Source organism: Oncorhynchus mykiss, chromosome 2, assembly GCF_013265735.2.
Source record: "Oncorhynchus mykiss isolate Arlee chromosome 2, USDA_OmykA_1.1, whole genome shotgun sequence".
NCBI lineage: Eukaryota > Metazoa > Chordata > Actinopteri > Salmoniformes > Salmonidae > Oncorhynchus > Oncorhynchus mykiss.
This window is the reverse complement of record NC_048566.1, coordinates 20,662,416-20,673,323: the sequence shown is the minus strand read 5'-3', so window position 1 is coordinate 20,673,323 and position 10,908 is coordinate 20,662,416. Positions and strand designations below refer to the sequence as shown.

Below are 10,908 nucleotides of genomic sequence, written 5' to 3'. Positions count from 1 at the left end.
TATAATGACGAGATGCTCATGTCTCCGCCCTAACAATGGGAAGGTAGGCGACGACCTTGGGTATAAAAAAAAAATAAGCCCATGTAAGCGCATTGGGCTTGTTTTGGACAGAGTTAAAGGAAAGTGAAACCTCTCGCTTCGCCTCAGCGCTCTTTATATTTTCGACTTGGTAGCTATCTAGCCAACTTTCCTTCTCTACAAATGTCTAAAATAGAGTTATTGAGAATGTTTCTAAACCAGAGATTGATAGCGGCAGCTGATGAGATATTTGGTGTCGTTGAAGAAACCCTAGCAAGGTACCAGGAAGAGGTTTCTCGCACAAGGGAGGAGAACAGTCGTCTACGGCTCACGCTCGATATCCGTACTAAACCAGATATCAAGTTACATAGACAAGGTGTGTTTGTATTTTCATTTAATATGAGACACGATAAGCTATCAATGTAATAAAAGGTTGAGTGTAGATGGTTCCAATATCTGTAAGAAGAATACTCAATCTTAAACCCATCTAACTACCCGGCTAACAATTATAGGGAGATTATTATTTTTATGTTACCCGTAATCGTCCCAAATTTGATTGTCTAGTTTTCCTTTAGTTATGGAAACATTCTATCTTTGTTAGCAAAGACATTCCGAGAACCCATTAGCATGTTTTGGTGTTAAAGTTAGAACATTCTCTTTTTAATGTCACACAGATCTTATCAAGAACATCGTTACAATATTATCAGAATATATAACAATGTTCTAGACGCGCTTTATGGTCCGTTTCAAAAATATTTCTGTCCGGTTTTCGGATGGTTAGGAAACTATTCCAGCAACGTCCCACAAATTCTACACAGGACATGGTGCCAAGTTCTCAGAATGTAAGATGTTCATGTTCTAGACACATTTCATGGGAACATTGCAATAACATTTCTGTGTATCAGTTGTCAGTATGTCGCCTGATTTGTCCAGAAAGAAACGTTCTCCCCTCCCAAAAACCATTACACATCACACCTTGTTACTGTTGCCAAGCCCATTAAGACCCTGATTGGTAATCCATTCACAGCTCTTTGTCTGTTGGCAAAGTTAAGGTTACTCACACACCCACAGTGCTTTTAACACACTTTTCAACTACCACATTTGACATGCATGATTACATTGTGCATGTTGATTTGTAGTAATTATTATGCAACATGTGGGATTTGAACTCGCAACCGATTTGTTCATGGCAATCAGATCATCCTGCTACGCCACCATGTCTGTGTCAGTTATCAGTTAATTGGAATATTCTCTCATTGATTTGATTGACTTATTTCAACAATTGAAGGGCTTTCTATATTATCTAATGTTTGTGCAGCATATTAACCTGTTTTAATGATACTCCTCAATCACTAGGATCAATACGTTTGTATTGAGTGTACTTCAAAGTCAATTCACCCTATTGCTTACACATATCAAGTTGTTTCAGGTCTACTCAAGTGTCTAGGGAGGAGGATTAGGGTTTCTTCTTGACAGGGCCTAACTATTGATGAGTGCTGAGTCAGTAACTAAAAGGTTGCTGGATCGAATCCCTGAGCTGACAAGGTAAAAGTCTGTCTTTCTGCCCCTGAGCAAGGCAGATAACCCACTGTTCCCTGGGCACCAAAGACCTGGATGTCGATTAAGGCAGCCCCCCGCACCTCTCTGATTCAGAGGGGTTGAGTTAAATGCGGAATACACATTTCAGTTGAAGGCATTCAATTGTACAACTGACTAGGAATCCCCCTTTCCCAATGAGCTCATGCCCTAGAGCATGGCTATCAGCTCTGTTCCTAGAGAGCTACCATCCTGTAGGTTTTCACTCAAACAATAATATAGCACACCTGATTATCCTAATTAGCTGGTGGATACACTGAATCAGGTTGGTTACAACTGGGGTTGGAGTGAACCTAGCGGAGGGCAGGGCTCTCCAGGAACAGGGTTGGAGAGCCCTGCCCTAGAAATAACCCTCATTGGGACAGTCATTAGGTTGTTCCTCATTGGTGCTAGTGGCCTTGGTTTGAGACCCGCAGGAAGAGGCAACCTACTCTCACATTCTTAGCAATATGTTAGTCTTTATTTAGCAACAGTTACAACACACCAGTGTTTGAAGTAAATCTCTGTTAAAAGTACACCCAAGAAAATAATTTATTGATCATAGTGATTCAGAAGTATCATTCAAACAGGATAATATGACCCATCAATATTAGGCAACGATAGAGAAAGCCCTTAAATTGCTGGAATAAGAAAATAAATAAGAGATCAATCAGATTAACTGACAGCCTACTTTACACAGACATGATGGCGTAGCAGGAAGATTGGAGGGGTTGAGAGTTCAAATCCCAGGTGTGGACATGTTGAATAATACTTACTGATTAATTGAACATGCACAATGTAATTATGCATGTCAAATATGGAAGTTTAAAACACAGTGTTTTAAAAGTACTCTGTGCATGAGTTTCCCTAACCTTGCCAACAGACAAAGATTTGAAGGAATCAGTTGTTCACCAATCAGGGCCTTAATTGGCTTGGCAACAGTAACAAGACGTGATGTGTAAAACATTTTATTTTGTGGACACAAATGTTTTTGCAAGGTTCCTATTAAACATGTCTCGAGCATTCATATCTCATGTTCTGAGAACATGACAACCATGTTCTGTGTATGTTTGGTGGGACATTGATGAAATATTCTCCTAACCAGCAGAAAACTGGAGACATGAATGTTCTTGCAAAATTCCCATGAAACATGTCTAGAACATTAATATATTACGTTCTGAGAACATGGTAACCATGTTCTGGGTATATTCTATTTGACATTAAGGGAATGGTCTCTTAGAAACATGCCTTGTACATCCCAGGAACATTCCTAAGAAAACATTAGTTAATGACCGAATGAGACGCTTAAGGAAATATTCAAATAAAGTTGTGGGAACATTTTGTTGTTAGCTAGGTACGTCAATTCAGCTCTTGAATTGTCTATTTCATCCCTCTCTCCTCTCCAGATCTCCAGCATCTAACTGTCACCGTGTCTGATGAGGTGGTTTCCCCTGAGCAGCAGGAGTGGAGCCCCAGTCTGGGGCAGAAGGACCCAGAACCCACACGGATGAAAGATGAACAGAATGAACCAAGGACCAGTCAGGAGGATGAGAATCATTTCAATGAGTTTATCAATTCTTACGGCTGTGTATCAAGTGACTATTATCAGGACCCAACTCAGCCCTCACATGGAGAGAGATACTCTCTACCCAGCACCTCAACTGAACAGATCAAAACAGAACCTTATGTAGAAGACTATGGTGTATCAGAACCAACCAGAGAGTCTCAGCCCTTCTCTGCAGTAGATACGGAGTGTTCTGCAGCTCAGAGTGAAAACAGAGGACATATTGACATGATGGAGTGTGGAGGATCTCTGTCAGGTCTAATGTTAAAGCCTCTCAAATCAAAGAGAACAAAGACAGTAAAAGGACAAAGTTCTCATAGTGTTAAGGACAGGAAATTGAACCATCTAAAATCACACTCGAGACCCAGTGTAAGCTGGGATGCTGCTCCTAGTTGTAAGGTATGTGGAAAGCAATTTGACTCCATGGCGTCTTTATTAAATCATGTGCAAACGCACACACAGGATAAAGAACATCTTTGTGGTGTGTGTGGAAAATTCTGTCAGTCTACAGAAAGTATGATGGATCACCTACAAACTCACATCGGAGCAAAGTGTTGTCATATTTGTGGTAAATATTTTGCTTGGGATGCTTTCCTGAAAAGGCATTTGAGGAGTCATACAGGGGAGAAGCCGTTTCACTGTCATGATTGTGGCAAAGGATTCAGTCAGAGTGGAAACCTGGCGGTGCATATGAAGAGCCACTCTGGGGAGAAACCACATCGCTGCCCTGTTTGTGGGAAATGTTTCAGCAGAAACCCTGATCTGACAGTCCACATGAGGACTCATACAGGGGTGAAACCATATAAGTGCCAGTATTGTGGCCAAGGATTCAAGCAGAATTATCACCGGAAACTACACATGAAGATCCACATGGGAAAAACCATATCATTGCCATCTTTGTGACATGTATTTCAGCACTAGCACCCAGTCAACCGGGCTTGAGATTTCACATGGAAGAGAAGGTGTCACTGCCATGACTGGCAGAGGCTTTGCATAGACTGGAAGTTTGGGAGGACATATAATGACAATGCACAGAATACTTTAGTGTAGAAAATACTGACTGTAGACCTGGTTTGTGATACATGTTTCACTCAGCCGCTTTATTGAGGAAATATGTTACTCGCAGTGACTATTAATGTGGTTGTTTTACCTGTTTTGAATACACTGACTGTAAGTTGCTCTGGGTAAGACAGTGCAATTATGTTTCACTGTTAGTCTACACCTGTTGCTTACAAAGCGTGTCACAAAAAGATTGATTTGATTTGATTGCTGCTAAATGCTTCAAATGGATGAAGTCCCCTAGAAGGTCTGAGAACATTCACAAGAGGGAGAAACCATAATAACAACCTGATGAAAATCCTCCTGACAACATGGCAGTTGTCCCCTGTGTAGGGAGAGTGTTTCAGACAGTACAAGAGGTGCATTAAAATATGTAGTTCTCTGAATCGACTGGCTTTATTTCTATGAAATACAGTGCCTTCAGAAAGTATTCATACCCCTTGACTTATTCCACATTTTGTTCTGTTACAGCCTGTATTCAAAGTTGATTCATATTTTTCCTCACCCATCTACACACAATACCCCATAATAACGAAGTGAAAACATGTTTTAAGAAATGTATTGAAAATGAATTACAGAAATATCTCATTGACGTATGCACACCCCTTAGCTCAGGTGCATCCAATTTCCTTTGATCATCCTTGAACTGTGGCTACAACTTGATTGGAGTCCAGCTGTGGCCAATTCAATTGTTCAGACATGATTTAGAAGGAAACACACCTGTCTATATAAGGTAACACAGTTGACAGTGCATGTCAGAGAGGGCAGATAGGCAATCTAGGGCACTCAGGCTGTGCGATGGTGCATTTAAAACTACACCGGTTGAGGCTTTACAAGTATTTAATAGGGAAATGCCACTAACCCTTAGAGTTAAGTGTACCCTGGCGTACTGGGCAAGACTGGAGGGTAGTATGGGAGATCATCCTACACTGACAGTATTGGAAGACTGCTGGTAATATGAAAGATATCAAAAGAGGGGTTTTGACCCAGAGATTTGGAAAAGGGGTTTATAAAGATGGACACCAGGGAGCTTGTTATAGAGCCATCTGTGGCAATAGGACATGTGTTACTGTGGTTTTATACAAGACCACATGTCGATTTTAGCCTGATCGAAGAAAAGAAACGGTGGTGCGAAGACGATCATGTAGCAACAACAGTGGATCAATATATTACTGATCAGTTTTATTCTTGTCTTGCAGTGCATACAGATGGTTCAAAGGATCCCATGAATGGGAAGACAGGAGCAGGAGCATTTATTATTGCGTTCGATGTTAATCTCTGCAAGAGGCTAACAAATGATTTATCTGTAGATTCAACAGAAATAGTTGTGATAATTGTTGGATTGCAATGGAAGATTAGCAATATGTTCGGACTCTACGTCTGTTTTGTGTAGTTTAAGATCTGGAAAGCATTTCGCTACATCCACAATAACGTGCTAAATGTGTGTTTGTGACAAATAAAATTTGATTTTGATTTGAAAGTCAGAACATGAGGATTTATGGGTAGAAATAATGCTGCTGTTGTTGGGCTTAAATAAATGGTATTGACATGCAGTTCTGTTGGATTCCAGCTCATAAAGGAGTTAAATGGAAATTATATAGTAGATATAATAGCCAAAAAAGCAGTGAAAATAATATTGTGGATATACAGGTGCAGTTGGGTAGAGATGAAATTAAAACATTGATTCGGAAAAATGGGTTAGATTGCTGGCAGAGACAATGGGATGAAAGTAGTAAGGGCAGACATTTTATAGTACAAGGAAATCTGTACGGGAGATAGTGTCATATAATGGGAACAGAAGGGAGGAAGTTATGTTGTGTAGGATCAGATTAGGGCATACGGAATTGAATTCCTCTTGGAAATTGATAGGGAAGCATGGTACTGGAATGTGTAATGGATGTATGGTAGAGGAAATGGAACATATTATTTTGTGAAATGTGTGATGTAGAAAGGGAGAGGTTGTTTGATAGGGTCAGAAAGGTTGGACGGGAATAGGGAGAAGGTGGTATTTTATGTGGGGATGACGGGAGTAGTGAGGTTTGTAGGGAATTATTTTATTTTATTAGAAGTTCAGGGTTAGTTGAGAGAATATAGTGGTATATATAGGTCGTGACCGGCCTCACACTCCAGAACAGTAGGAGGGTTAGTTGAGAGAATATAGTGGTATATATAGGTCGTGACCGGCCTCACACTCCAGAACAGTAGGAGGGTTAGTTGAGAGAATATAGTGGTATATATAGGTCGTGACCGGCCTCACACTCCAGAACAGTAGGTGGTGGTGTATGCACCTGCCAGTTGGTTGCGATTTGCCAATAAAAACTTAAAGAAGAAGTGCGTGTCAAAGCAGAATCTATACCATGAAGTCCAAGGAACTCTGTAGTTCTCTGAGATACAATTGTGATGAGGCATATAGCTGGGGAAGGGTATAAAACAATGTCTAGAGTGTTGAAAGTTTCTGAGAGCTCAATGGTCTCTATCGTTGGGAAATTGAAAAGAATGTGGAACTACCCAGACTCTGCCTAGAGCTTGCCTTCTGACCAAACGGAGCAACCGGGCAAGTAGGACCTTGGTCAGGGAGGTGACCAAGAACGCAATGACCACTCAGAGTTCCTTGGCTGTGATGGGAGAAACTGCCAGAAGGACAACAGTCTCTACAGCACTTCGCCAATCTGGGCTTTATGGGAGAGTGGCCAGATGGAAGCCACTCCTGAGAAAAAGGCACATGACGGCATGCCTGGAGTTAGCAAAAAAAGGAATGTGAAAGACAGATCATAAGGCAAAAGATTCTGTGGTCTGGTGAGACAAATTGAACACTTTGGCCTGAATGCAAAGCTCTATGTCTGGAGAAAACCAGACACAGCTCATCACCCGTCTAACACCATCCCTACTGTGAAGCATGGTGGGGGCAACATCATGCTATGGGGATGCTTTTCAGCAGCAGGGACTGGAAGACTGGCAAGGATAGATGAAACAATGAATGGAGCCAAATACAGGCAAATAATTAATGAGAACCTGATCAGAGTGCAAATGACTTTGGACTGGGGTGAAAATTTGCATTCCAACAGGACAGTGAACCTAAGCATACAGCCAAAGCAACATTGGAATGGCATCAAAACAATAAAAGTTATTGAGTCACCCAGCCGAAGCCCAAACTTGAATCCCATTGAAAATCTGTGGAAAGACTTGAAGATTGCTGTTCATCGCCGCTCCCCATCTAACTAAACAGAGCTTGAGAAAATCCCCAAATCCAGATGTACAAAGCTGATACAGACATACCCAAGACAACTCAAATTTGTAATCACCTCCAAAGGTGCTTCTACAAAGTATTGACTCAGTGGTGTGAATACTTATTTAAATGAGATATTTATGTATTTCTAAAAACATATTTTCACTTTGTCATTATGAGGTAATGTGTGTAGATGGGTGAGATTTTACTTTTTTAGATACATTTTGAATTCAGACTAACAACAAAATGTGGAATAAGTCAAGGGTTATGAATACTTTCTGAAGGCACTGTACATCACTCCTCTTCTCTTCCTTGAATTAATTGCAGACATGAGAATGTTGAATTAGTGATAACATTATGGTGTATTTTATTTTTTGTGTACTTTTGTGATCTAGGGAGGCAATGATTGATCTAAACTTCAGATTTGCACCAGTAGTGCTGTAGCAGCACCACCAGCTCTGCAGTCTATTACATGTAGGTAGGTCTATGTGCTGGGCTTTAATATAAATACACACACTGGAGGACCTCCAAGAATAGATTGGGAAATACTTATTCAATCTGATCAATGATTAGTATGAAAAGGGATTAGAGATTAATTAATTTTGCCTATTAATAATCAGCCCTCTTCTCAAAAGCAGCACAGCCGGGGTCACCTGCAGGATCGCGACGACCTGTGCCTGCCGCTCCAGTAGGGGGCGACAATGCAAAATGTATTATACCGTACACGCACAAAGACTGACAGCGCTCTTTGTCTTGTTTACTTTGTTTACGTTGGTAGCTCGCTGGCTAACTTGGCTAGCAAGACAGATTTTCTTCTCAAAAATGTCTACAATGGAGTACTTGAGAGTGTTTCTCAACCAGAAATTAATAGCGGCAGCTGAAGAGATATTTGGTGTCGTTGAAGAAACGATAGCAGAGTACCAGGAAGAGGTTTCTCACACAAAGGAGGAGAACAGGCGTCTACGGAGCATGCTGGATATTCGTTCTAAGCCACAGATCAAGTTACACAGACGGGCAGGTGTTTGTTTTAATAACGTTAATTTCATATGAATTACGATTAGCTTTCAATTTAATTAATGTTGTAGAGTATTTACAAAACCAAGTTCTGTAAAAATATAATTATTGCAAGCCTAGCTACGTCTCAAGTCAGCTTTTGAGTTCCCCCCCCCCCCCCCCCCCCATTATCTCCAGACCCCCAGCAGCTCACTGTCACCGTGTCTGATGAGCAGCAGGAGTGGAGTCCCAGTCTGGGGCAGAAGGACCCAGAACCCACACGGATGAAAGATGAACAGAATGAACCAAGGACCAGTCAGGAGGATGAGAATCATTTCAATGAGTTTATCAATTCTTACGGCTGTGTATCAAGTGACTATTATCAGGACCCAACTCAGCCCTCACATGGAGAGAGATACTCTCTACCCAGCACCTCAACTGAACAGATCAAAACAGAACCTTATGTAGAAGACTATGGTGTATCAGAACCAACCAGAGAGTCTCAGCCCTTTTCTGGAGTAGATAGAGAGTGTTCTGCAGCTCAGAGTGAAAACAGAGGACATATTGACAGGATGGAGTGTGGAGGACCTCTGTCAGGTCTAATGTTAAAGCCTCTCAAATCAAAGAGAACAAAGACAGTAAAAGGACAAAGTTCTCATAGTGTTAAGGACAGGAAATTGAACCATCTAAAATCACACTCGAGACCCAGTGTAAGCTGGGATGCTGCTCCTAGTTGTAAGGTATGTGGAAAGCAATTTGACTCCATGGCGTCTTTATTAAATCATGTGCAAGCGCACACACAGGATAAAGAACATCTTTGTGGTGTGTGTGGAAAATTCTGTCAGTCCACAGAAAGTATGATAGATCACCTACAAACTCACATCGGAGCAAAGTGTTGTCATATTTGTGGTAAATATTTTGCTTGGGATACTTTCCTGAAAAGGCATTTGAGGAGTCATACAGGGGAGAAGCCGTTTCACTGTCATGATTGTGGCAAAGGATTTACTCAGCGTGGACACCTAAACTTACATATGAGGAGCCACACAGGGGAGAAACCACATCAATGCCAGGATTGTGGCAAATGTTTCAGCCAGAATACATCTCTGATAGTGCACATGAGGACTCACACAGGGGAGAAGCCATACATGTGTCCTGTATGTAGAAAATGCTTTACCACATCAAGTATGTTGAAGAAGCATCAGACAGCTCACAAACATATAGGTGTCTTGAACGTGGCCAATGCCACAATGGATTCAGACCATACAGAGCCACGTGAAGAGGGTTTACAAAGAGGAGAACACATGACTGTTCCCTGTGTGGGGGGAGAGAATCAGACAGCAGACTGAGAGACACGTGAGAGGAGAATCAGGACATAGCCCTCCTCAGGACACTGCTCTCTGATTAATATCATGTTCTAACAGAGAGCAGTTAGTGGGTTTCTGAGTAACAGGAGTCCCTGCTCATTAGTTATAGGATGACACAGAGGACATGGTGTGATCCACTGTTCTCTGTCTGTATATACACTTTGCATTGGTCTTTAGAGTAATATGTCTTGTTCATATATGGTAATATGTCACAATACATCTGCCCTGATGTTGCAAACAGCCTAGTATTCAGAATGTTTGTTCCCTTGTGTTTAGTGTGGCAAGATCTTCCATACACCAAATGACATACTTACCTCGGAGCCTAATGCCAAAATGCACCAAGGGAAAAAATATATATTTCATTTCATGTGTATTTACATGTATTGAGAATTGGTATGATACAGTTATGCTATGTTCAATGGGAACTAAATATACCACCTGAAATGAGAGCTGCTTCTTTCAACCAACCCAGATATTGTACATTCCCAGACATCCATAAAGTATTACAGAATAAATGGCTGATAATGTGTTCATTGAAGTGTCTTTTTTTTTAGCTTCTCTCTTCTCTGGCAGCATTGCGGGATCATGTTGGGAACCAACCATGCAACCATTATCTGATGAAATCAATACAAGTGTTAGGAAAAGGACACAGGCTCCAAACTTTAAATAAAAAGTTTAATTTAATTCTCTGTAAAGGCAGTGGAAATATCTCTGAGCTGTATATCAAATGGATGCATCTACACACGAATCATTTAGTGAGTTATACTGGTGTGGACACAGACCCTGTTGCACGAAGAGAAGCTCCATGGGGTAAGGACGTCCCAAGAGGAGTTCGGTCAGCTGGAGGAGGAAGCGCTCGCTTGGAGGTTGTGTTGTGATGCACAAGATTTGAGGTTTGTTTGAATGACTTCGTGCCTGGAGAACTGTGTGGAGTCAGAACTGGGTGAATGAGTTGCTGATGCGTGAGAAGTTTGGAAGTCTGACAGCCGGAAAGGAGGCAAGTAGTGAGGACGAAATTGAGAAAAGTTTGGAGAAGGAACAGCTGTGCTGGAATGCGAACAGAATGGGTGTCAGTTCTGATGGTCTGGAGTGGGAGGATGCGGGTCAAG

At 41.4% G+C, this 10,908-nt stretch overlaps 2 protein-coding genes across 2 annotated transcripts; both read left to right on the top strand.

Annotated features, from left to right (window-relative positions):
* The first annotated feature begins 45 nt into the window (after nt 1-45).
* LOC110537475 (zinc finger protein 260-like) lies at nt 46-4,756 on the top strand. The gene is made up of 2 exons (XM_021623547.2): nt 46-394; nt 3,000-4,756. The coding sequence occupies exons 1-2, from the start codon at nt 202-204 to the stop codon at nt 4,058-4,060; spliced, it is 1,254 nt and encodes a 417-aa protein (XP_021479222.2). The 5' UTR covers nt 46-201; the 3' UTR covers nt 4,061-4,756.
* A 3,348-nt stretch (nt 4,757-8,104) lies between these two features.
* On the top strand, nt 8,105-10,332 carry LOC110537468 (zinc finger protein with KRAB and SCAN domains 8). The gene is made up of 2 exons (XM_021623535.2): nt 8,105-8,460; nt 8,634-10,332. Exons 1-2 carry the CDS (start codon nt 8,151-8,153, stop codon nt 9,779-9,781), a joined length of 1,458 nt encoding a protein of 485 aa, XP_021479210.2. The 5' UTR covers nt 8,105-8,150; the 3' UTR covers nt 9,782-10,332.
* Nucleotides 10,333-10,908: the final 576 nt, after the last annotated feature.

Excerpts from the sequence above, each read along its gene's own strand:
- LOC110537475 (XM_021623547.2), top strand. The coding sequence starts at position 202 with ATGTCTAAAATAGAGTTATTGAGAATGTTTCTAAACCAGAGATTGATA. Across the intron at positions 395-2,999 it reads TATCAAGTTACATAGACAAG|ATCTCCAGCATCTAACTGTC; the intron begins GTGTGTTTGTAT and ends TCTCCTCTCCAG.
- LOC110537468 (XM_021623535.2), top strand. The coding sequence starts at position 8,151 with ATGTATTATACCGTACACGCACAAAGACTGACAGCGCTCTTTGTCTTG. Across the intron at positions 8,461-8,633 it reads CAAGTTACACAGACGGGCAG|ACCCCCAGCAGCTCACTGTC; the intron begins GTGTTTGTTTTA and ends CATTATCTCCAG.